This window comes from Eleginops maclovinus, chromosome 18 (genome assembly GCF_036324505.1).
Source record: "Eleginops maclovinus isolate JMC-PN-2008 ecotype Puerto Natales chromosome 18, JC_Emac_rtc_rv5, whole genome shotgun sequence".
NCBI classification, from domain to species: domain Eukaryota; kingdom Metazoa; phylum Chordata; class Actinopteri; order Perciformes; family Eleginopidae; genus Eleginops; species Eleginops maclovinus.
This window is the reverse complement of record NC_086366.1, coordinates 15,058,233-15,085,533: the sequence shown is the minus strand read 5'-3', so window position 1 is coordinate 15,085,533 and position 27,301 is coordinate 15,058,233. Positions and strand designations below refer to the sequence as shown.

At 38.1% G+C, this 27,301-nt stretch overlaps 1 protein-coding gene across 3 annotated transcripts; it reads right to left on the bottom strand.

Moving 5' to 3' along the window:
* Positions 1-525: 525 nt before the first annotated feature.
* On the bottom strand, positions 526-27,301 carry LOC134880571 (neprilysin-like). Of its 3 annotated transcripts, none has more exons than XM_063907548.1 (23): positions 26,971-27,301; positions 23,885-24,061; positions 22,345-22,380; positions 21,307-21,468; positions 13,413-13,493; positions 12,872-12,967; positions 12,669-12,787; positions 12,415-12,483; positions 11,933-12,067; positions 11,303-11,404; positions 11,071-11,207; positions 10,833-10,926; positions 9,477-9,605; positions 6,925-7,023; positions 6,358-6,435; positions 6,062-6,165; positions 5,645-5,703; positions 5,427-5,546; positions 4,893-5,026; positions 4,438-4,503; positions 3,658-3,753; positions 3,089-3,165; positions 526-2,937 (listed from the first exon to the last, which is right to left on the bottom strand). In XM_063907548.1, exons 1-23 carry the CDS (start codon positions 27,011-27,013, stop codon positions 2,838-2,840), a joined length of 2,313 nt encoding a protein of 770 aa, XP_063763618.1. In that variant the 5' UTR covers positions 27,014-27,301; the 3' UTR covers positions 526-2,837. The 3 variants fall into 3 exon arrangements, with proteins under 3 accessions (XP_063763618.1, XP_063763619.1, XP_063763622.1); XM_063907549.1 differs by lacking the exon at positions 26,971-27,301 and adding an exon at positions 24,633-24,913; XM_063907552.1 differs by lacking the exon at positions 26,971-27,301 and adding an exon at positions 24,735-24,906.

Here is a 27,301-nt window from a genome sequence, read left to right as displayed (position 1 = left end):
TTAACTTACAGCAGTCACACAATGGCTACAATGCTTATAGGTGAAATTAGTGGAAAGATTGTTAAGGCTAATGCTGTTGCCTTTTTTCACGTCTCTGTGGAAATAATAAAATAAGACTGTACCTCTATGCTCTTAATGCTACAATTAAAACATTTAACACTGTATGAATTAAATAAAATATCTCACTGTATAGACAGCACTCTAGGCTGCATAATTTTGTTCTTCAGTATATAGAGGAATAAAACAAGATTTATAAATGTAAAATCTCTAAAGTCCAGAAAAAATAGGTCAAGCCAGCAGCACAAAACATACATGCTCTCATTGTTGTGCTATGCATAATTTAAGTCCTAAAAAAGGTTTCTCATTTTTTGTCTTCCTGACAAAAATAGGTAACAACACTTAAGGTGTAATGTAAAAATGTCTTTATATAAGATTTAAGAGCTTGCTTCTACATAGAAGCCTGATTTAGAAGGTAAAACAGTACATACACAAATACATAAACAAACGTTCACCTGCAGGCTCAGCAAGTCATGTATAGATTTATTCTGAAAGAAAAAAATGCTCCGTAAGATGATTATCATTCATTATTATAAAGTATCTAAATACAGGCAACTGAGGTATATCTGTCTTTCTACATGTGGAGTGTGATAGAGAGGGGGATAAGAACGAAAGAAACCATTAGGGTCTGAGAGACACACACAGAGAGCTTGCACAATCAATGAAGAGGATGAAACACAGGAAAACAACACGTATAAAGGCTGGACAGGGACTGTTACATACTCTATAAAGAAATGGCCTACATGATCATGGCACATCATTCACTTCTATAAAAAAGGGTCAATTAAGAACCTTGGTTACACTTCAATGTAGAAATAAAGCCTTACAAAACCATGAATACTATTCAATCCACTGATACAACCTTCTGCATTCAAAAAAACATTGACTGTTGAAGAGCTCATTAGGTTTCAGCTAAGATTTGGCTGACTGTTTAAATTAGGTAATTCCTCAGATAGCTGTTTTATATCATCGTCTTTAAATTGACTCTTCAATGTTTACAACTGGGTGCACATTATGTAATGAACCACGCTCAAATATAAACATTTCTACACGTTTTATAAATAGTTGAGTTTTTTGTCAAATTAACTACTCAAATTTTATCAAAAGTTACATGAAAGTATTGATATCAATTTGTTATAATTGAAGCTACAACCAGGAAGTGGTAAGCTTAGCTTAGCCTAAAGACTGGAAATAGCTAGTCTGACTCCAGTCAAAACAAAAAATCTGCTTACTAGCACAATTTAACCAATTCAAATTGAATATATATATTTGTTTTCAATCAATAGCAAAGGGGAAGCATAAACAAGTCGTGGAGTCTTGTTATCACCATTAGGTTGCCAGGCAGCTGGATTAAACTCTGAGAAATGCTATTTCCAGCCAAGAAACAGTTTGGTACATACTGCCCTACAAAATGACAACTTAATGTTTTTCATAATACTAACATAGTTATTAATGAACTTTAATGATATTGCAGGTCAGCCTGGCGGTTTGCGGTTGTTATGCTCCGCTAAATTAATCAGCTGCTGGCTGTAGCAAAGTCACGCAACAATAGTAAGTGACTTTCAAGTAGCAATAAAAAGTGTATTTGTGGAAAGGTCAAGCAAATGTTTCATGTAAAATGTTCTAAAATGTATTTGTGTTTTTCTGCAAATACACATACACACTCAAACACAGCAGCAAAACAGATAATGTAAGACATACCAATTGGCTTGACAAACAGTAAGCAGTAATCGTAATGACTTTTAAAAAACATAGAGACATTAATCCACGCAGAAACACACAGGAGGATCAGTGAGTGTATAAAAGGGTCTGCTGACAGTCATTTGTCTGCCTAATGATTCATGAGCAGCTGTCATCTTAAAGGCAATCATTTAATTTGGGTTTATTTGACATACTGCTAATGAACAGCAGCCAGCTGTCAACCACAGTTAAGTCATTATCCTCAAATATATAACTGTTGTGTAATATGTGATTACAATGAAATAGGTATTGGTCTATTCAGCAAAATAAACTCCGATTTAATAATTTACCTTATCTAGTTGTACTTATTAGCAAAGTGTACATAACAAATACATTGTATAGTGTGTCAGCATGTAGATGAAGGCTGAAACCAGCTGAGGTTTCATGAGAGGCATACTGCTCAGTCCCACAAAGTGCAAAGAGGTTCAGCCCTGTTACATGTGTATGGGTGAGTGGGTGGCTGATGTATTCATATGCAAGTGGATTTGAGCAGATTTGTCAGCCTACCCCTCTCTTTACAACTACTTGTATAGTATTTTGACTGAAACACACACACACACACACACACACACACACACACACACACACACACACACACACACACACACACACACACACACACGCACACACACACACACACACACACACACACACACACACACACACACACACACTGTTTGGCAGACTCGAAAACAATGAGTAAAAGAAGATGAAAATCCAGAGAAAGAACCAAAAAAAAAAACACAATGAGTGATTGTATCCAGTGAGTAGCAGAATAATCAGGCTGATTGAATGAACTACAGTATCAGAGTCGGAGAGACAGTGCTCCGTCTGTCCGTGAAGGTACAGTCCACTGCTTTCTTCAGAGGAAGTGCATACTGCAGTGTCAGTCTACCAGCCCTGGTCCATCCAGTAAAGAGCTAAGGGGAGCTTTCACTTCCCTGTAGCCCCCCACAAATCCCACTGTCAGAGGGGAGAGGTACTGCAGCGGGACAGGATTTACCCACGTCAGAACAGTCCCCATCCTAGAGGTTTAGGGATCACCACACACGGCAGATGTTGTCCGGGACCATGTAGCTGTTCTTGTTGCAGTTGAATGCTTTGGCAAATTCTGGGAAATTTTGAAGGGAGCCCAGTACCCTGTAGAGAAAAAGTTGCTGTATTTCACTTGATGTTTAAATGCACACTGCATGCATATTTATCAAGGTTTTAAAATTGTACCACTGTAATTTATTGAATGCCCTTGATCACACATGACTGATTGATGTAAAAGAGAAACACAAAAGTTTACCTGAACTTCCCTGGACTGTGTACATCTACTTTAATGGAATTAACAGCTTGCTCCGGTCGGTGTGTTCCACACCACACCTGAAAAGATAGAGATTACGAAGCAATGTATTTGACCATTATCATTTCCTATCAATGTATGTATTTATCCACATCACCTCAATAATGCATTTCATCATTCACCAAGTCTTTCATTCATCAATAACTGTATACCAGCAATTTCATATATCCATAAGCCTATCAATCAAACCATATATCGATCCCTCATCCATCCATCCATCCATCCATCCATCCATCCATCCATCCATCCATCCATCCATCCATCCATCCATCCATCCATCCATCCATCCATCCATCCATCCATCCATCCATCCATCCATCCATCCATCCATCCATCCATCCATCCATCCATCCATCCATCCATCCATCCATCCATCCATCCATCCATCCATCCATCCATCCATCCATCCATCCACCCATCCATCCATCCATCCATGATAAAAATCCATCCATTTAACATGTATTTAATGTAATCAATCATCCAAAGATCCATCAATCGATAATCAGGATTACCTGAGCAAAGTTCAAGAAGAAGAGTTGATCATGGGAAAGGCCAATGCCAGGCAGTGATGGCTCCTCTCCATGCTCCTTCACATAGTTCTTGTAGGCCTGCAGTATTGAAACACATTTTCTTATCTAATCTCACCAACAGTTGCTTGAAAGAATAGTACAACTTCTTTAAATGAATTGTAAAAACCTAGACAAAGAGTTTTCCATCCTGTTGTTTAGTTGTAAATATGTTGTAAATGATGACAGATTGTTGTTATTCTCATCATTAAAAAGTCTAATTACACAGCAGTTTCACATACTGGGCTAATTCATGTAACCATAAATACATGTACAGTATATTGTCAAGTATCCTGCAGAGCATGAAACATCAATAATTATACAGGCATGTTGTTTGTTTGACACCGGTTTGATAATCAATAAAATAAAATCTATACTTTGCCTCAAAAGAGCAACGCATGGATAGAGTTCATGCAATTATAAAAGAAACAACGTGACATTGCGGTTGACCTGAAGTAAGAATAATTATTATCTCTTGAATTCAAATCTGTGAATATCCTTTTTCTATTGACCTCTGGTAAAACTGAGAACATCAGCAGCTACATCATATCCTTCATTGTTGTATTTACATTAGCTAATGAGCCTATCAGTGACTCGGCAGAATGACACAGCTAATAATGCTAGCAAGCAGACAACATAAAAAGATGCATACTGAATCCAATCCTCTGTCATCTTTAAACTAGGGCTATTAAACTGAGTATCTTCATTTGTTTTCAAGCTCATTACCTGATATGCCTGCCGTATCCCTCCATTGTCAGCAATGTTCTCCCCGAGGGTGTTGTTACCATTTAACTGGAGAGGGGTTATAAGGAGAGAAAACAAAAGGATGGAAGGGAGAAGGACAGAGGGAGATGATGATTTTTTCAGCAAATCACAGCTATCACTCTTTTAAGATACAAGAAATCTTTGTCCCAGGGGATAAAAGAAGCATTGTGCAAAGCAAGCAGACAAAGGGCAGGGGATGGATATGTCAACACAAAATGTGTTAAAGGCACCTGAAGGAGAAAGGACTATAGCTTTCAAAACTGCAGAAAAGATGAACATGGATAATCTGACAAATGCATTAGGAAAGCAAATAAATAAGACAAAGATTGAGGTTTGGGATAATACTTAATAAAATGTTACTGATATAAAAACCTGAGGAGAGAGCCAAGAGAGAGATAGAGTCTACCAGGACATACATGAAGTCCATTGGCCAGGTCCCAGGAGAAGTTGCCATACTGATTGACAATGCACTTCGACAGGTCTAGGAACCTCTGAGTGGAGTCAGGTGTCCACCAGTCCTTCAGGTCACCATCCTTATCATAATTACGGCCTAAAAAAAGAAGCCAAATGCATAAATCGTTGACTTTCTGGTTTTGAAAAATAAGAAACAATCAGCGAAAATTCTTTATGCCCAAACTTCAATTTTCTCATTAGCTGAGATAGGACTGAAGTGGTCCAAATAATGTCAAAAACATTTTCCATTGCATTTCATGGAATGTTTATGTGTGGGTTTGTTGCAATTGTGGTTATCAGTATAAAACAATACTGACATCTCATAACTTCAGATTACCCAATGGATATGAACTCAAAGAAAAATGATCTGTTGCACAAAGGAATGACATTTCTGAATTGGTACTAGTTACAAAAGGGGAAATATTTCTATCAGAATATTAATGTCTGCCAAAACTGCCTTTGGGAGAAATAGAGAGCAACAGTGTGGAAACGCATACCATTGTCATCAAAGCCATGAGTGATCTCGTGACCAATCACCATGCCAATGCCACCATAGTTGAGAGATTTAGCCTGGCCTTTGCTGAAGAAAGGCGGCTGGAGGATGCCTGCGGGGAAAACTAACAAAAGAGAATAGCAAAATAATGATGTTTCTAAAACTTAACAAAATGTCATATGTTGAATGATTACACACATGAAAATGTGCATGTGCATATACCTATTTGGTTTTTGCTTGATGAATAGAAGGCGTTGACAACAGCAGCTCCAGTTACCCACCTGCAGATGGAAAGGAGGGTAAAATTAAGGAATGATAAAGTGTTGAGCCCAGCAGTGCAGCAAGATTCCGACTTGATGACAGGTAGTCAAATTAACCTAACAGAGAGCTAATATTAGCATTCCTGTTGTGCGTAGTGGAATGCTGAACTGTATGTATGAGTAGGAGTTTGTGTGGGAGAATGTGAATGCACTGTGCTAAATGCATGATGGTGTGTCTTACCACACTCAAACAAGTAATTTACGTTTAGTGATGTTAACACTTAACATTGTCACTTTCATTTACTATGCAATTGGAATTATCCTGTTAGCAGAGCAATGCTCTAATAAACCCCCAAAAATTACATCAGTTAAATCTTACTCCTCTTTGTTGACTTTGACTCTGAGTTTCCGCAGGCGTTTCTTCTGCACATACTCCAGGTTCTGCAGGATGTTTTCAAAGTACTCCTCTGCACTGTAGTTCAGCTTACACCAACACACAGCCATAGAAACAGGAGGATTAGCCATGATGAGAGCTATCAACACTTGGTCATACTGTATATTCTCCAGAAAATCTCAGAAGAGCCAGGAATTTACAGAGATGTTTTCATAGCACTGATATGTATGTATTCGGTTACACTTATTACAAGAAAGAAGAAAAACATTCAAAATACTTACATCTTTGTACTCATTGTTAAGATATCCATCATCCCTGATGTTGTCAGAATAGCCAATCCGTTCCCGAATAGCACGAGCCTATGGAAAAACAGACGAGGAAAAGTTGAAAAACCAAGTCTAAGTCATCTGTCACCAAAGCCCTGCTACTTTGGGCCACATGTTATGGGTATATTATAAATTGTGAATAATTTATTAAACCCTCTTTAGCAAGCAGAAGAGAATTTAGTCTTAACTATGTGTCTGAGAAATTATGACCTCATGTGCAATCTATTTAGGTATTTTAGTCTCTTCTGTTTATTATTGATATTATCTCAGATAATATGTATGTGTGTGTGTGTGTGTGTGTGTGTGTGTGTGTGTGTGTGTGTGTGTGTGTGTGTGTGTGTGTGTGTGTGTGTGTGTGTGTGTGTGTGTGTTTGTGTTAATCAAGCGTTCTGTGATTCCAACAATCAGCCTTGTGTTTCCTGTGCTCATTATGACTGTAAAGTATGTTTAATAAGTTCTCTTGGAGTTATTCACATTTGTATTTGCACACATAGACTTGAATCCAGTAGTTATTACTAATACCTTTTCCTCAGCTGCTTTCTTGGTCTCCGCATCCATCCATGTCAGGTCATAGAGGTTACTAATGAACACTTCCCGAATGTCTTTAATCATCTCCTCCATCTGATGTACCCACACACACAAATACACACACACACACACACACACACACACACACACACACACACACACACACACACACACACACACACACACACACACACACAAATACATCACTGATATTTGACAAACGTATAAGGTATTGGACATGTTTACAACTACATTTTGTACTACTTGTTGTCTTGTTCTACAGTCTACCTCTACTGACTGATAGATTTGAGCATGTATCATTATTATTCTCACCAACTGATGCTACCGAGTCACTTTCAGCACTTCACAATGTTAAAATAATTAAATGTACTTATAGAAGCATCGAGTAGTTTGGGGTTGATTTGAGTGTTACTGAAAAAATCCAAACTCTAAATTAAAGAAGAGGTTCTTGATCTTAAAGTTTGCAATATGTAACACAAATGATTTGTTATTTTCTTATTAACCTAATTAATGTGTGAAAACATAACAAATATTTCAAGTACTTATACACATATAATATTAGCACTGTAGAGGTCTCAAGATGGAGGTCTCAAAATAATCAGATTATATGTTTTTATATGACAAGTCCACAATGAGGTGCTCCAAAATCAACATCCAAATCTCCAATTTCAGTGGGAACCTGTGGTGCAAGTTCAACTCCATACAGTATTGCTCTTGAGTTACAGTATTTAAAAGTATGCGCCGGCATACTGTACATAGAGACAGACTGACTGACGCCACCATGCATAATGCTGTGCAAACCATGTACTGTACCATCATCAGATTGTAATAAGCCACATTTTTAGGCAAACAAAAGAAAACACAATAAGAATGAAATCTGAAAGAGAAGAAAAATAGGAAAGGAGGAAACTCAAAAACTGCAGTGACAGCTAAGGTCATGCTCACAGATCTCTATAACCACAGTTATGCTCTGACCACAGAGCGCTGACAGAGGCATTCCAGTGTCTCATCACATCAGCTGATCCTTCACTAATACAGTCCATGACCACTCGGACAGCATGCTGTTACCAAAAACAAAACACCAGGGAGCATACTGATGAAGCTCTCTGGAAACCTTGAAACAAACATGTGTGCATGTGTGTGTGTGTGTGTGTGTGTGTGTGTGTGTGTGTGTGTGTGTGTGTGTGTGTGTGTGTGTGTGTGTGTGTGTGTGTGTGTGTGTGTGTGTTTGTGAGTGTGTGTGTGTGTGTGTGTGTGTGTGTGTGTGTGTGTGTGTGTGTGTGTGTGTGTGTGTGTGTGTGTGTGTGTGTGTGTGTGTGTGTGTGTGTGTGCACATGATTTTGTCTTGTGTCAATCGATTAAAGATTGTGATTGCAAGCATGCATGTCTGTTTAAACGCGCAATTCTAAGATATACTGTATTTACAATTGGTAGATGCTGGGTTTCTATCGAATCGAACGTCTATTTAAGCTTTGTGTGTCATAACAATAATTTGAAGAGTATTGATTTCCATTTATGGGCAACAATGAACCGTTCTTCAACTTGATTTATTTACTCGCTCTCAAAATTATGAGGTTTTGCATACAGTGCTTAGTGGGTGTAGAGACGAGCATAATCATAAAATAATCATCAAGTTTTTCATTATGAGGAAACAAGATTTGTATATTATTGATGCGTTATATTATGGATTAGAAACATATTTGTTAAACTGTGTAAATTTAAGCAAAAATCATGCTGTAAAAGATTATCACAAAACTTAATAGATAAAGGCAAAGAAATTCAATAATTTCAGTCATAGGTATACGTGCTAAGTATGTGTGGAGAAGTACTTCATTACACTGATGTTGATATCTGAAATACATCTCTGTGGCTGTGAGAAGGTTGGTATGTGAGGAGTGCAGTATGTGTGCCAGCTGCAGAGCAACTCTCAGCACACTTACACATATTATATGTATGGTTGTGAATTCGGAGAAAGGGGTGTTGATACCTACTTGGAATTGTGTGTCAGTTTTCACACACACACACACACACACACACACACACACACACACACACACACACACACACACACACACACACACACACACACACACACACACACACACACACACACACACACACACACACATACACACATTTGCTCAGGGTGCAATTTGAAATCCAAGAGAAGGTAAGGTTCCAGGAGATGACCAAGATTTAAGGCATGTGAGGCACTCAGCGTTGCGACTGATGGTTGCGCACACAATCTGACTTGCAATCTGACACACATACACACATGTGCACCCAGAGTTGAAGTTCACAGTGTGGTTGGTGGGGGCATGATAATCACGACACCTAGTTCAGCTCCTTTGAATGGGTGCAAGCGTATAATATATTACAGTGGCGGGGACAGAAGACGCAAAGGTGACAAAACATGAAAACACGAAAACACACTTAGCGGGAGGAGCCGGAAACATAAATGCTGTCAAACTGTCTGCATGAATGTTTAAACCCTCCAGTATAAGTATTATCAACTGTCTACTGACCAGTTCTTTGCTCTTTTCAGAGAAGGCCTCTGCCACATATAGTCTTCCCACAGCATTGTCCATGTTGTTGTTGACGTAAAGTGCACACTGTCGCCACACTGCTGCCTCTGACGTTGTACCAGACAAAGCCTGTAGGAAAAGTAACAAGGCACCGATCAATTAGAGATGCAGGATAAACCACTCAGCATGTTGTTTAAAGAGTCTCATGGTGATACGTTATTTGCACCTCCATTATGCATCACTTATGCACTTGCCTGTAGGAAAAAGGACAGAAGGGAATTGATCTGTTTACAAAGAGGATATTAGCACGGTGTGGACAAGAACTGTTTATTTTAGCCCATCAAGCACAAGTTTAATATTTTAGTATTTGCATCTAGGTAAGTTGACGCTAAGAATCAAGTTCAAAATCTTCTTGAGAACCAAATGGATTTCTATAAAGTTCTGTTCACAGATTCATGGTCCCCAGAAGGTAAATCCTACAAATGTTGCTGCTGCTTTGATCATCTATCAAGACCCAAAGCGAGGTTCACATTTTTGCTTACGAGTGAAATGTCTGGACAAATATTGAAAACCAAAAGGTCAGAATCTGGTTACCCTACAAGTATTCATGTTAATAACCTAGGGTTCCACCAGCAGTGGAATAACATTGCCCACTTCTTTTGTTTATGACAAAATAAATGCCAACCTAATTATGTTTCCATCAGCCTTAGCTGTCTCTTTGGTTTGATGCTAATTAGCAAATGTTACCATGCCTAACATGTTACATCAAGATGGTACAATACATACCTGCCAAACATCAGGAATGTTTTATTGGATGTGTTATATAGTTCTAACAATAACAATTATCATTTAGCAAGTACATTCAGTTTTTCAGATTCAGAATCATCAGAACTAGGAATATTATATTGATCCCAGGGAGAAATTCCCATCCTTTAATAAAGTATAAGGTATAAGTATAGACCGTAGCAACCCTGACAGGGTTGAGCATAGACTTAGAGATATTATAAGAAATGGAAATACAAAGATATGTGCCTTGCTTACTACAACATATAACACAAGTTTAAATGCAGACAATATATAAGCACTGGATCTATGCTTGAGTATGGAAACATTTCAGGGAACTCAAACAATTAATAATGTAAAAAATAAATGTAGCATTTATGAGTAAACTGAAGGAGTGTAGGGTTGCTTTATTGCACACAAGTTCATGCATAGTTCAATATATAGATAAATATAGCCACTGACAGGGTTGAAATAAGTCCCAGAGCAAGTCTATTGATGCTATTTAATGCTAGGTGTATTGATATCCAACTGTAAAATGTAGTATCAGTTGTACCAAGGTCTTTGAGGGTTTACCTTGCGGAAGGCTTTCCTGGTGTCCCTGTAGGTTCTGCTCAGGCCCACCACCATGTTCATAGCAAAACGCCACACCATGTAGTTCTGCAGATCCCTGTTAGCAATGGAAGGATGTTCAAAGAAAATATCTTAATCACACAAAGCTACATTGTGTCAGTTCTGGGTTATCAGCTGGTTTCATAGCAGCACCCAAATGCACCCACAAACACATCAGTCTAAAAAAAAAACATACACACACCTCTTGTTGTATTTGGCCAAGATAACGTTGAGTCTTCTGTAATAGTTGGGGGAGTAGTTGATGACCTTCTCAGTGTCAGGAACACTGATATTGACTGTATCCATTATCTTAGCTGTGAAGTAACTCCAGTCAAATACCTTCAAATCCAAAAGCACAGAGAAAAAGGCATTGGAAAGAGGAAGGAAGGTGAAACAAAACAGCAAATTCTGACAGAAAAGGAGTCTAATTTTACCTGGGATTCAACCTCAAGGGTAAAGTTGGTGTTCAGATCACCCAGTTCCATCTTGTTGTAAAGCAACACAGGGTTGTTACGGTCCTCTGGAGTATCAGTAGCCTTGGAGTGAATAAGACAGGGAGAGGGAGAAAATCAGGAATGCTGTCAGAACAAAACTCTCCTGTTTCCTGACACATGTGAACAATTCCCTGGCAGGTCCAGCAGCAACAAACATATTTGGTGTCCTGTGAGGCTTCAGGTCTGTAAATGTCAGAGCTTGAACAGTGTGACTGTCTTGTAAAAGCCAGCAGCCGTGTGGAGGGGAAGTGAAGCGTGGCAGTGAGCAGAGCACAGAACCAGCGCAGAATGACAAACATGGACTGTTGAAACCTGTTGATGTCAGAGAAAAGTTGTTGTGTAGGGATAAGGCTGGTTAACAGCTTGTTCTACACAGCAGCTGCTCCAGATTTAACCCAAAAACACACACAGAGGAGAGCAGTTTGGGCTACAAATGGAGGGGTGGACAGTCATTCTGCTAAGAAGTTGTTTGCTCATAGACAGACTATAAGGTATGCGTTTCTAAAAGAAGAAAAAGGGATATTTTCTGAAGCATCAAGTCTTCACTGGAGGAAAAGTGTGAGTGCTTACATTGGCGATGTCTCTCTCCAGGTCCATGACTCGCTCCACCTGCTGTCTGATGGTGGTTTCATTGATGTCCAGATTCCGGTCGGTGCGAATCAGCTTAGCCAGGTCAAACATGAACCGCTCATAAGCCCGACAGGCCTGTCAAATACACACACATTCATGATATTTGTATCTTGTTTTTACTTTTAAAGGAAGTTATTTTACAAATATATTTCCATAGAAGATTATTCATTTCTTTTAATAGCTTTAAAAAATATATATATTTTAGAACTTCTTCTCTTTTATAGAAATAAGGGTGCTTAAATGTATATTTTTATGTAAATGTTATGTTTATGTAGCTTTGTATAACTAATAAGGACATTTCATTTAAAAATCTTGGATTTTTTAATGGCTTCAAAATCCGTTGTACCATGGAGCTGTTTACATCATGTATTGATTGAAAGCCTCAAATAATTCAAAAGTGCGTGGTTCCACCTCCATCCTACCTCTGCGTATGGTCCAGTGCAAGCATAGTAATCTCTGGACAAGAGTCCAAGGTTTGTCTGCTGGTCAAACTGGCAGAGAGGAAAACAAGATCATATACATCCTTATTTATACAAGCCAAGAAATAAGACTTGAAGGAACTGGTGGGTAGTTATTTTTTAGGTACATGCGTACAGTATGATGTGTGAGTGTCTGTTTGTGATTTAATGCCACAAAGAGAGAGACGTGGGCTTTCTGCCAACAGTTGCACACCTACATGAATGATGTGAGAGTTAGAATCCCTGTCATCGGTGCCAACAAAATAGTTAACCAAGAGTTGTGTTCCATATTTCTCATTCAGCTTGGCAATTACATTCTCCAACCTCCATGTTTTACCTGAATAACGCAGAAAAAGGGAAAGGTTAGAATAAATGCTGGTATATGACATCGTTTTTATGACAGTGGAAAATAATACTCTACCATAGTTGGTCTCCCAGTTATCCACAGCTATGGGCCACTCAAACACATCAGACAGCATGTCAAGCAAAGGAGACCCTCCTCTGAGCTCAATTAAACCTTAAATGAAGCGTAGATAGAAACAAACAAATGTCTCATCATAAGAAAGGTTATACGTTTTTTATATATTCCAATTGAAAGATAAATAATTTAAAAAGCGTCATTATTATTTATACAAAAAATATCAACCACAATAATAATAATAGATGAATTAAGCAATGCAAGTTTCAGGGAATTTAAGAAATTCAAAGATGTTACATCTGAGCCAAATTGCTTATGAAGAAAGCATTAATTTGCATTACAAAAGCCCTAAAGCTAAAAGACAGTAATTCTTATTATTGAATCTTACAACTAATAATTCATAACAATTGTTATCACAGTTTTTTTATTGATAGTTTGGCAATGGAAAATACTGAATGAGAGACACATGACCTTCGATGACTGTAAGTAAAATGTTCATTTTAGGAAATAAGAAGATTTAAAAATGAATTGTCTGCTCACTCACTCTCATTAGTACAGGACTTGTAAAGGGTCTTAGCTTTGGTGAGCGCAGCGGCCTCCCCCTCCACTGTTTTTTCAAGGACACCTACAAATAGAGCAGAAAAACAGAGCAAGCATGAAAGAAAACAATAAAGACAAAGACAGATTGGTGAAGCAGGAATGAGCCTACATGTGACAGAAGGAAAAGTAGTGAGGTAGTGTTTTCTCATTTTTTTGGATGCAAAGTCAAATCTAGCTTTCGTCCAGATGCATTAAATCATTTTAATTAAGGCATATTGTCTGTCCCTGTGTCAAAAGTGCCAACCAAAATAAAGTGATGACTTCCATTTGTGGCAGTGCATCACAACCAGGGACAAAAAAAAAGAAGAACAGATGTTTCACGATGAAAGAAAAAAAAACAATCAACTTCAAAGCTTTCATGCTTTGCAATGCCACAAAATGAGGAAACATTACAGTTGAACATATATTTTTTATTTTAAGTATTTTTACATAGTGTAAAATCCCTGAAAAGCAAATTCAATGTTATGATGTTGTATGTAATAACAAAACTAATCAATATTTGAATAGAATATTGTTATGAGGGTATAGGAGAAGTAAATTCCTAATGTTAAGTTTCCTTAACAAAACAGACATTATACAGTTTACATTTTAGTATGCATATGACAATAAAACATGTTTAAAGCACTAGAACGTTGTATTAATGAATTTTCTAGACCAGGAACTATGAACTACGAACACATATCAATGACTAGTACACCAGTGTAAGATCATAAAATGTTCCCTCGGCTGTGCATGGCCAATCTTTAATTCAAATGACTGAAAAATGATTCAACACAAATAATTTATTGAGGTGCAATTAATCTTTACGTTCAAGTGGATAAGATTATTTGGGCCATTTGCTGTAGAGGTCAACGCTGTCATATAGATCACAATTGAAAAATGCAATGCATATTTTAATTTCTGCTTGCTATAATCTGAATTGTAATGATGGCAGTTTTAAGGCGACCCTAGTGACCTCAAAAAAGATAATTCATATACTTTCTAATAATTAAAGAAGCAACTAAGGTGAAGATATGGCAGTAACAGTTCATTTTAAGAGAGGAGTGTACACCATTGCTTGTTTTATTCCCTGTATTCATTGCCTCTTCAACACCTGTTGTTGGCATATGGACGCCAGTTAGCTCAGCCTCAGGCTAGATAGTGTTTCTAGGTAGACAGCTAATCAAAATGAGTAATAAGTGTTGGAGATAATTGTAAACTTGCTCCAGTGAGGGGGAGGAGAATGACATAACCAATATACTTTTTTCTGTGCTGCCTCAAGGCCCAAAGTTGCATATTTTAGCTTTAGTGTAACCGTTCCTTCAGGATGCACGCTGTTTTTTCAGCAGCCTACTCAACTAGTTTCAAACTGTTGCTCAACTTTAGCTCAACTTACTTAAAATGTATTATTTGATTAGGATTTGTCATTGGGTACTATTAAACAACTTTTGATAGTTTCATTCTAGTTTGTGGGGGCTCATGGGAAGCATGGGCATGACAATTTTAGAAAGGGATTGCACTGTCAGGGATTAGGAGCTCAAATCCTGACTGAGTCTCTTCAACAAGTTAGTTCTACCTATTATTATTTATAATTTAAAGAGCACAGTTGTTTAAGTACGGAGGGATAAAGAAGGTTTTTGGCGTGATCTCTTAATCCATAACACCTGGTCATAACTCTGTGACAATGCTGCTTGGCAACATATATTAAAGGTTCATTTAAGGTTATGGTTCAGTATAGGTACATTTAAGGTTCAACATTTTCTTCATGTGAAAATAAATGGTATGTAGCTGTTAATTTGCAAAAGTCTTTGCAATATTATGCAGAGTATGTTGGATTTATGGGGTGTCTATTTGGTTTATCGGGGACAGCATCATGAATAAGGGAGCTTGTAAATCTCTTAAATCTAAGTGCATGTGATTAACTTCCTTTAAATGCAAAAGGTATGTAAATTGAAGTCTTTGTGATTAGAGGCATACATGGGCGGTGGAAATGTTATTAAAGCTGTGTTAATGTGAATTTTAAATGTAAATATGCGATTCATATTTAAATCTATTCATATTTACATTTGTATCACGTATTAGTGCATTTCATTGCATGTGCAAAGTGTGTCATTGTTATTGTTTGTTTAATATATTCAAAGTTGATGGTTGACGATTGAGAGCTCTGACATTGCTAAACATGTGCAGTGTCATTAGTCCATCCCCCAGATGTATCCTTTTTTGAACCATAGACAAATCATAGACCCATAGCTAAGCATCAAATCAAGTCTCTTAGGTGCAATCACAAAGCTTCTAGTTGTTGAAGCTCTCCGAGTAAAGCTGTGTAAACAAAGGGTGCTTCAGTACAATGACTGTATTAGTCATCATCAGTCTATCAATTGCCTTAGAACCCTTATTCTTTACAGAATACAAACCTAAAGTTGAGGATTAAGGTAAATCTGCATGTGGCTTTCAGCTTGCCACACAAGCCATGAAGCAAACAAAGTCGGCTATGTCCAACCCAACTCTGAAGCTAATCCTGCCACTTTCGCAATACAGTGTGCTACAAAAACTATGCTACAGTTCACATCATTTAATACTATATTTTATAAATTAAGGTAATCCAACTAGGAATGATGGTTAGGCTCAGTTTTAGGAAATATGCGCATTGGATTGATGAATAAACCATCACACAGCTCGTGGCTTCAGTACTGCCTGTCACTTATAAGGCAATCTCTTGTAAATGTTGCACAGGGATCAAACACCATCATACTGTTCATACTGCACATCTAAATGCAATGCAAAGAAAGATCAATAAAGGAAAGAGGATGGATCTTGAAATACAAAGTCAACTGACTGCTCGTCTCCCCTGAGTCCATCACTCATGTCACTGTAGCAAGGATCAAAAGATAAGGATGAATGAAATTACTTTCTTTTTTATTTCTTTGTAATTTTCAGGACTTACTGATAGAACTAATCACAATAAAGAAAGTTAAATAAAGCATATTTTAGACAAGGTTTATCCCTTTCTTTAATCATTAATTTCATTGAATGTCACATAAGTCCATCTTGTCTTGAAAACCTGCTCTGTTATGCATGATTTAAGGAAAGTCCCGTCTCGTTTAACTCGGCAGCCCCAACATAATGCATTTAATTCATAATTATCTTTGTTAATTATTTGTATTTAGTCAACGAATTGAGACAATTCATTGTGCATGCGTTTCAGCCTCTTTTTTACCCTTTCATTTTTGTAATCCCCCTGTTTTCTCATTATCATTTGTGCACAATTTATGTGCTCATTTAATCTTAATGAAGTCCCGAGATAGGGACCCTTCATGGGGTGCTTCCTGCAAAAGGGCACAGATTATGTGTTTATGATTGGATTACTGACTACCTGGTGCTAATGTTGAACCACAGCAAAGGCTTACCCCCTCTCTTTTATACACACTTTCTCTCTCTCACCCCATATTTGTGTATGTTTAGATTTATTTGAGAATGGATTTTCTGCCACCTGATGTTTGTTTGAAACATCATGTCAATTTCAGCCGAACCACTCAGCATGATAAAGAATTCAAATGTTGTTTCTTCTCTTTACATTGCCATTTTATCCTTGACTGACTATCGTTCCAAACGGCATACCCATGCAGTGTTTTGAGTGAGAAAGCTGCTTCCAATTTATCATTATGAAACACTTATTCAGGGTATTATTACCATGCTCGCAGAAGCTGTGAACAAAGTTGAAACTAAAATGAGCTGACACTTTATGAGAGTGAGTCTCAATCAGTACCAAAAGACTTGTTTGTTCTGTGTGTGGTATTAGAAGATAAAATACTTCTGTTACAGTCATTGCTTTAAATTGTCACAGAGGAAATTCCCCCCTGTACAGAAACACATCTGCAAAAAGAAAATGGAAGTTTAAGAAGTCATCCAAAGCAGTACAACAGCACATAAACCCACTTAACTGCTTCAGTGAAGCTCTTAAAAATGCAAAGGTTTGTTAAAGTACTTGGATTAAAGGTTTATGGAATTATAGGTTGTGTTTGCAACACAGGTTTGTTGGTATTCGTGTTGTTTCGGAGTTGTGCAATGAAAGAAATGGTCTAGATTGTCAATGGTTCCAGAAGTATTATAAGTTATAATTAGGCTATTTTTTTTTTATAAAAAGGATGATCTGTGTACATAAAAATGTAGGCAAGAAGTTAGTTACACTTTCAAAGGTTCATTTAGATAAAAACATCCAGTCCTTGCATTTACTTTACTTACTCCTTGTAGTGTTTATGCTCAATCATATGGATACCTTTGAATTTGGTGAATTCCTGATTTCTCCCCACAGTAACATGTTGTCAGTAAAATGAATGCCCCTTGGCTTGTCGTACTTCAAAAAAAAGTTATGTCACATACCCAGTACAGAGTTGGCTGAGAAACAGCTCACAGTGCAGATTTTTACCTTAGTGGAGGTCTAAACTCTTTCCTGTTATTCATATCCTTGCTGGCAAAAACATATTCAATTCAGGATTTTTTTGTCACAATATTTTTGTTGGCCAAGAATAATTGCATTAGTATTCATATTGCTTTATTTAGCCACACACATCTGGTCTGCTATCTTTATTTGATATGTTTATGAGAAATACAGAATTAATGGTGGTGTGCAATGGTCCTGACTAGAGTTTTAAAATCACAAAGGTCACATAAACAAACCGTTCATTTCAAATGTCTTATTGCAGTTGATATTGTTTGACATAAGTTATGTTTTGGTAATTGTTATCACATGAACAACACAGACATCCAGTCTCTGGCTGTTAGCAGCATGTTTGACGAACAACTGACATCTGAAATCACAGCTACTTCACAGACATGCTTTGATACTTGGTGATGTCAAATTTCATAACAAACATAAGCTGATTTCTGTGTTGTAGGCTTCCAGTCATATCTTCTCTGTACGATTTAGACCTGGAGTCATGCAAGTATAGCACTTTGTGTAATACAGAAATGCAGCATAGCACTCACGCAGATGCTCGAGCCCAGATGGATGTACGCATCATAGAGCTTAGCCTGGAGATGATTACCACATACTGTTTCACATTTCCTGACCAATCCTCAAAGCTTTTTCTGAATATAGCATCATCCTCTGGCTACAAAGTTCTTCTCTACGTTATCCCAATCCCTGTGGCTCATGTGTATCTCATCCGACTTTTCTTCTACCACCCTACTACAGCAATGTCATTCATTGTATTTCCACCAGATCTATTCCGCCATTTTTGTTAGTTTGGATGATAATGATTGCTTCTGTTTGTTGTCCCTTTCCCTTTCCTCTTCCTGAAACAAGCTCATCAGTAATTAAAACACTCATGGTCAATTAGGCATATTATTGCACAGTATGCCACACCTGACTAGGGGGAGGTGAAAAAACTAACTCAGACAGGCGCACTCACACTCGTACACACTGAGTTGTGGCCACAATCACAGTGCAGATTGTCATTATGAATCATTTATGGCCTTTTATAGCAGCAGTCAACAATCCAAGGTATTTACAAGCAGCCACAAATCTACACAGCTATTCCCACACATACACACTCACGCAGCCTTTTTTATTGCTGTCATGCAGCCTCAAGCGCTGCAGTGTCCAGGTGTTTTCATGTCCCCTGCAGCTGTTGACAGGAAAAAGGATTCGTCCATCAGCAAGCGGTGGTATCCAAGCAGGAGACAGCAGCCGTTCCCGGGATCAGAGGTCACTCCACAGTGTAGGTCACAACTCTGCTAAGGCCTATGACTGCCAAGGCATAAGTCATTAAAAAAATATAAATTCTGACAGCTAGGAGGTTTTAATTTCCACTGCAAGTGTTCAAGAAAACAGGATGCACACATTCTTTGGTTTGGAATAGTGGGATCTTAAATACACAGCGCTCTCTTTTTTTATTCCTCTCAAACACACACACAGAGTAAAACTTAACATGTGTATACAGTAGAGACGAAGACATTCCATCTCCGACTGGTAAGCCAGACAGCATGAAGTAACGAGCACAGCACTGACGGTTAGTGGAGATTTAAGCTGTTGAATGATTAAGACCAGTTCTGGGCGGCTCCATTCTTTTATGCTGTAAATGCAGCATTTACAGCACTTCAAATGTCAGCGATTCTAAAACCTCAACCTTTGCACTTTTGCCAATACCTCATCATTAGTTGCAAAAGTGCATTTTTCCATCAGGCAAATATCACAGTGGGAACTCTGATGAATATGCTCAGAGGCAGTAAAAATGTAACAAAGGTTGAAATGACGCCACACACTTACACAAATACATACTATGTACGTAAATTCACATACAGTGACAAAATGTAAAAAATGAGCCCTTGTTGAGCAATGTTTGTTTTCCTTTTCCCCCCCTGTGTGTGACTTTTATGGGTGTTAAGCCATGGAGAAGAGGAGAAGATAATGGAAGGTTGTTAGCCATGTAAACTATTAACAATTACTGAAAAAAATAATTTCTGACAATTCCCAAAGTTTCCTAAATGCTTTTTCTATAAATCTATGATAATATGCCCTGCTTGTTAGATATTTATTAATTCATTTCTAAAACAAGATGCACATTTGCCACCACAAACACCCTTGAGGTAAACGATATAAAAAGGACTACATTACAAGCAATCTTTAATCCCTAATAAATGTTATATTGAGCTGTAAAATTATATCAGGAAGTTGAATTAAAGTGAGGACAGTGAGATCTAACAGTAAGATCTGTCTTAACGTGAACACAAGTTAAAGGTTTGAGAAAAAAGCTAGAATTATTTTGGATTAAAACACATAATAGACTTATTTCCTCAATGAAAGGCTACAAATCATGCCCTTTTTATTTTGGATTGAATGAATCAATCTGGCCTTTTCCAACCTGTAGGTTTATCTTTATGAATGAAAATGTGCACATTATCGCAGAGTCAATACCAAGAAAGGGAAACAGGCTGTGTGTTTTCCCATCAAGACAGGACAAAGTGCTCGACATTTGTGCAAATTATCTGAGTCCACAAGACAAGCAGCCATTTAAACACTAGTTTTGCTGCCCCACTAAGGATCAGTCTTTCTTGCCGCTTTGAATCATTTAGTTTTTCTGCAGTCAATCTGTTCTGTCGTTGTCATATTGAATTTAATTGGCTTATAAATTGAAGATTTATGGTAGATGAAGAGAGTTCATAAAACCATGGAAAGTGTGTGCACCTTGAACATTTAGCAACCTCTGTTCAGGATACAAATGGCCTTCTCTGATCGAGGTAGGATAGACCCTAACACACATATCCACAAGCGCTCACACACACGTGGTGTAACTTGACCCTCTCTGTATGAACTGTACCACAAGGACTCTGTAAACCTTGCTAAAAGCTGGTAAAATACCAGAGACACGCACACTTGCAATTAAGATTTTCTCACTACCTTGTGTTGACGTCTTCAGAAAACAGTCTGATGCAACGTCCCAACACACAAGCACACACACACACACACACACACACACACACACACACACACACACACAAACACACACACACACACACAAACACACACACACACACACACACTAATAATACCAGCTCATTTTGACAAACTCCCCTCACAAAGTACGACTGAAATCAAACTCCCATGGCATCTGTGATATCTATAGAGCTGTTTCCCTGAAGTACAGTCCTCTTTAGCTCGTATTCTCAAGCAACACAATCGAGCTGTTCTCTGTCCTCTTATGAAGCAAGTGGACTGAAAATGAATTCTAGTTTGCTTAACAACCCTTAATCATAGACTAAAAACAGTATCATTGCTCTACTGAAAACAGACACAATAGGTGTCCATCTGTTTCTCTTTCTGACTGTTGGTCATTGTTGGATGTGTGTAGGTGTCTGACCTTTGAGAATGACCTCCAGTTCGTCTCGTAGGATGTCAAAGGTACTGTATCTAGAGCTGGTCTCAGGGATGATGTTCTTTTTCAGCCAGCCTCCACAGGCATACTCATAGAAGTTGTCACAAGGGTTCATGTTAGCATCCATATTCTCAATTAGGCGAGACGCTGCATGGACAGAGTGAAAAAAAAATAAGGAACTGGAGAAAATACTTACTTCTGACAGAAAATATATTATACTGCAGGTTATTAGTACAGTGTGAATTAATATAACACAATTAACATCAAAGTGCTTGGATGGATAAGAGAGTTGAACCATGTCTAAAAATGAGCATATAGTTAACAAGCAGTTTAGATTATGGACCACCTCAAAATATTTGTTATTCTTCAAGAAGCAAGGAAGAACATAATGCACTCTAAAAGCCCATTTAAAAAATTGAATGTCTTAAGAATAGCGTGTACTAAGGCCTGTGAATACACATTTGTAACAAAATTAAAACAGTATAATGGCACATATGGCAGACTTTGACATGTGTGAACTTTTTTCAGCTGCTATTAAATTACATTAGGCAGCTGAGAGATCTCTTGTGAAGTCTGTCAAATTTGACTAAATGGGGACTTTGGTTCATCAAGAACACAAGAAATTGCCATATGTTGCTGGAGACTACAGAAAGAGTTATACATCTTTTATTTACTAATTCATTGTTGCTTATGGGAATTTTTTCTCATATCAGCACGGTTCACTATAGGGAGAAAATAAAGTGTTTTGGACACACGTTGCACAGAAATACACTGATGCATTTGATTAGGTTGTACAGTTTCTCCACTTCTCTCCTGCAGTTAATCAGAGGTAATCTAAAACCAATAAACCCTTGCAACATGTTTTTGCTGATGAGAACATTTTTTGATTGTTTGATCACTTTTTTGAATACCTGGACTCTGCATCACTCGCTAAATGTTTACCATTTGGTTTCCCCTCAGCGAAGAATGTTTAGCCTTCAGAATGACACAAAAAAGACAATGCGAAAAACACACAATGCTTACCCGATTGCGTGCAGTCAGATGTGGTGCAGATTTCATCTAGAGAAAAATGAAAAGAAAATTATTATGTGGCATTTTTGAAGTCATCAGTAAATACATTGTATTATAACACTTAGCCTTCCCTTTTAATGTTTCACTTTATATACAAGCCATATGTCACTGAACTACTCAGAAGTGTTGCTTCCATTCTGTCAGGAAAAAGGTTAGTGCTAAACTGTTTCAGGGTGACACATACTGCCACACAACCTGTAAGCTTTCATGTCTTTATATTAACACTGCTTCATTTTAGCAATTAACATCATGCAAACACATGTTCACACACAGGTACAAACATAGACAAAGTCATTAAACTCTCTAATTTTCCTGACAAGGAAGTTTACACCTTTATCAAAGATGAGATTGCAGACGATAATAATAGCACACATACACACACACACACACACACACACACACACACACACACACACACACACACACACACACACACACACACACACACACACACACACACACACACACTCAACCAGTTTTGCAAGTATTGTTGTAATTCATTATATTGGTTTTCATGACATGTCTAACATATGTATATATTACTTTTCTCTATACCCCCCCCCTTTTTTTTCTACGCTCTGAAACGGTATTTCAATTTTCTGTATGTATAACACATGTGGAAACTTTGACGACAATAAAGTGGACTTTGACTTTGTTTTATTCTCTTGACTTGCTTCCAAGTGCTAACTTTTTCAATAATTAATCTGTAAATTGTTGACTAAGCTGTTTTTTATGTAGGAGATAGCTTTTTTTTGTGGTGTAACAGTGATCTGTAGTCTGTGGACCTATTCTGTATGTGAATAACAAATCATAATGTTATGGAAGAGTGAATTTGTGCTATTTGTTAAATACATTTGATACCCAAGTCAGTATATTAATGAATAAAAATACATGTGGTACTCATATTGTGGGCTTGATCTGAATGAAGCAGGTTTGATAATAAATAAATAACGATGTATGGAAGTTTCTGTTCGATTTCACTGTGTCCTTTTTCCTTTTTCATACTGGGAATTGATGTATGGCAAGATATAAGGTAACCCAATTAGTAATCAACACAAAAGTCTGAATTGTAAAATGTAACAATGTGTTTTGTAGGTGGTTATTGTTGTGTAAAAAGTGCTGAGACCACAAAGAAAACTCTAAAAAGGACCTTTGCACGCTGCATTCATCTTTCTGGCCCAGTGGTTGTACTTTTGCACTTTGCTTTAAAAGCACACAACTCGAGCATCTTCTATCCACCTGAACAAAGTACTGCTCTTAAATCATGCTCCTTCATGCTTCACATTGAACTTCAGCTGGAAGTGACAGTCAGTGTGTGTGCACAGCTTCAGAAGTCCTGAACCATGCACTTAATATTGGGTTGAAAACAACTATATAAACAAAGAATGTCCTATAGGCTGAAAATCTCATCAATGAGTCTGTTATCCCCACTAATGTTTTCATATAAGTATTTTCACTCTCACTCTTTACTCTTTCCTTTTTCAGCACTCACCAGTTTTCTGTGTTGCAAAAAGGATAATGAGGGCGACGATGACGATGAAGAACAAGGAGACAATAGTAATCAGGCCGACCTCCAGGGAGGTCCAGCGTGGCTTCGTAGCCAACTTGGGGGGGTTTGTCTCTGTCATTCTCAGGTCTCCTCCTTCAGCTGCCGGCTGTATCAACTCACCTGAGAAGAAAGGGAGACACATAAAGCAAAATAAATTAGTCAACAATGAATTCCTTTTTCAATAAACAATGGCAAACATTTGCTGGTTGCAGTTTCCTTAATAAAAGAATGTGATGCTTCTCTGTTTTTGTCCTTGTAAACTGAGTAGCTTTCTGTTGGTTTTGTTTGTACAGTAGGAAATACAAATTAAACCATTTTAAGATGTCATCTTGGGCTATGTGAAATGTTTTATTATTTTGCCATTTTACAATTTGATTAATGAACTAAAAATGTAACTCCAAAAAACAATTAATGATTGTAGCCAACAAGCAAAAAATTCCAAACATTTGCTGGTTGCAAATTCTCAATATTCAAGATGTTGTTAGTTGGGCAACTTATTATTTTCAATCAAAATATCAAAACAATGCAAACAGAATATCTTCAGAATGTTTAAGCACAAGCTAAAGAGGAACAAGACAATGATTGAGAGAAAGATAAAATACACCTGACAGTCAAAAGAAAACTTAAGAAAAACACAAACCATAATATTTTATTTTTGACCAATCTCAAAGAAAAAGGTAAGAGTTCTTACCCTCTGGTGGCAGTTTGCTCCATGCAAAAAACAACAACAGAAAAAGAAGAAACACACTTCTGAAGAGTAGAAAAAAAGAGAGACCGTTCCTCTGCTACTCACTGTTGTTTTTCCCTCTGGGGCCAAGTGAGAACTTTACAAAGCTTGTGTAATGACCAGTTAAGTCTATCTCTGAAGGCAATTAATCCTTAATCCCTTACTGAACGTGCACATGCATGGACACACACTCACACAGTCACATCACACACACAGACACACACACATCCACAGTCATGCTCTCACACACACTTTTACAAGCTTGTGTCATGAGGCATCTGTGCAGATGGGTGGGTCTCTCGTTGGGCGTGCTGAGATGAGAGCGACACCCGACGAAAGGACAAAGTCTCTTAGCTTCCTTTGAGCAAGTAGAAAGCCACAGCCACACCGACTATGAATATAATAACAACAGTTCTGCTGAACGTCAAATCCCCTATCATTCTGTTTCACGACTAAACAGTAGCCCAAAGTAAAGTAAAGTAAACTCCCCTAGTTACAGTCATTATCTGGGCTGGTAATGCTGCATTACACCAACCACAGCTCCCAACAGGCTGCTTTCCCAACTCCGCACTTACCCTACAGCATGCATGACTTCACTCTGGGTCAAAAGATTTACTTTAGGACATGGAGGCCCTGCATGTAATAGATATTTTTTTCTTTTTGAAGTGTTCGGGTTTGAAGCATGTGAATTAACAACAGGGATAAAGACAACTGACAATATGGGCAGAAAATGAGTGATTGAAAGCTGAAAACAGGAGAGGAGACAGTAGAAGGACACAAGTTGAAGTGTTAATCAGAACTTCCTGTCAACCTGCCTCTGACTGGCTGTAGGAGGGGGCAGGAACTTTGCGTCAACTTTTCTTCTTTTCTTTGTTTTCTGAGCAAACACATCACAGTGACAGCCATCCCACAGCTCTAATAAAACCATGCATGCGTGTCAGCGTTTGAGAAGTTGTATTTTAATTTGCTCAAATCCTGACAGGTGGCATGCCAGCAAAAGAAAATGCCTGTCAAATGTCTTTGAAAAAGGGACATAATGTCAAATGTCTTTGAAAAAGGGACATAAAGCAGGAGTGAAGGAATGTAAAAAAAATTGCAAGCGAAAGGGAGGGGGCGTAAAAACAGAGAGGGACACTGAGAAGTCCTAAATCATGTTTGAGTGAGCTGAGGCACGTTAGGTATGAATCTTAAGGAGCACGTACCTGCACTTATGTATCACTCACACATAATGATAACTGTTGTGCTTCTTTATATGACTTGGGAAGATATAGGAATTGCAAGTGTTTAAAGTCAGGTAATTCTCATTCAACACAAATTGCTTCTGGGTGGATAAAGCAGTGTCTTAGTGTATGGCAATGATGCCATTTAAGGATGTTTGCTCTGTGAGGGAGAAAGGCCTAATACTATATGTGTGTGAGTTATGTGTAAGGTGAGCTGTCATTTCTGCTGCTTTAGTTGCTGTTCCTGCTGCAGGATGCAGTCACTTATTTTACTTTACACAATGTGTCTCTCTATTTTTCCTGAATGGTTTAAAAGCTCTTTATCGTTTGTCTGTCATGATTGATTTGAAACATAAACAGTCCCGAGTGAGACCATACAAACCTCTTCAAAATGAAACCCATCATTCACTGACATGCCCTGCGCGTCAGCACACACACAAGTTAACCAAGACCCCTTGCACAAAGTCATTTTTGTACAACCTACATTTGTGAAAGCAATGAACATGTCATGTACCTAATTTGAGTTTGAATAGGTACAGGAGTGTGGCCTACTTTAACTTAAAATAACACCTTCGTTGGGATATATTTTGGCTCTGGGTTTGTAGCTTCATACAGGACGCCAAAAGGTGATTTGAATTTGCTGGAATAAAGTTCTTAGTGGTTTTTCTGGAATCAAAGTTTTTTAAGGAATAGTAAGGAATATAACACCACACTTAAAACTCCACTGGTACACTTACAGCCCATATGCAATGAACCAAAACCACAAAGTAGGCTTAGGATTCTCAGCAGTTTAAGACGTTAATTAAAGTCGGTTCTCTGATAGGACCTCATGCAACTGAAACACATATTCACCACACACATTGAGCAGGACGCAGTTAAATCCGTGCCAGGTCCTCGTCTCCTGTTGCACGTCGGGAATTCTGAGGGGGGTGGCATGATCAACTGGTGCTGCCCCGTGTCACCCAGCCGGCACGCGTGCACATGCAAATATAATGCAATCACGCGCACACATGCACGCAGAGGGAGACGCACACAGATGGCACCGCGTTATAATACGCGCTCTGGGTGCGTGAGCGACTTACCAGATGTGTCGGGAAATTTTCGGTCGATGATATATATTGGCATCACATCCACTGATCCATTAAATCCACAAAGGGTGCGCGAAGAGCTGATCGATCTGTTACACACTACCTATTTGCTTCACCCTGGATTTCAACAAGGCACACACCGATCCCGCCTCTCTCTTCTTCTTCCTTTGGATTTCTATTCTAGGAGTGCACACAAACACACACGCGCTCAAGCAAAGACACTTCACTATACAACTACCTACTACTGTACCTCATCTACCCAGAGAGGATCGCTGTATTCAAATGACCCATCAGATTCTTGCGCGGGCGCAATTGGTCAAGTGTG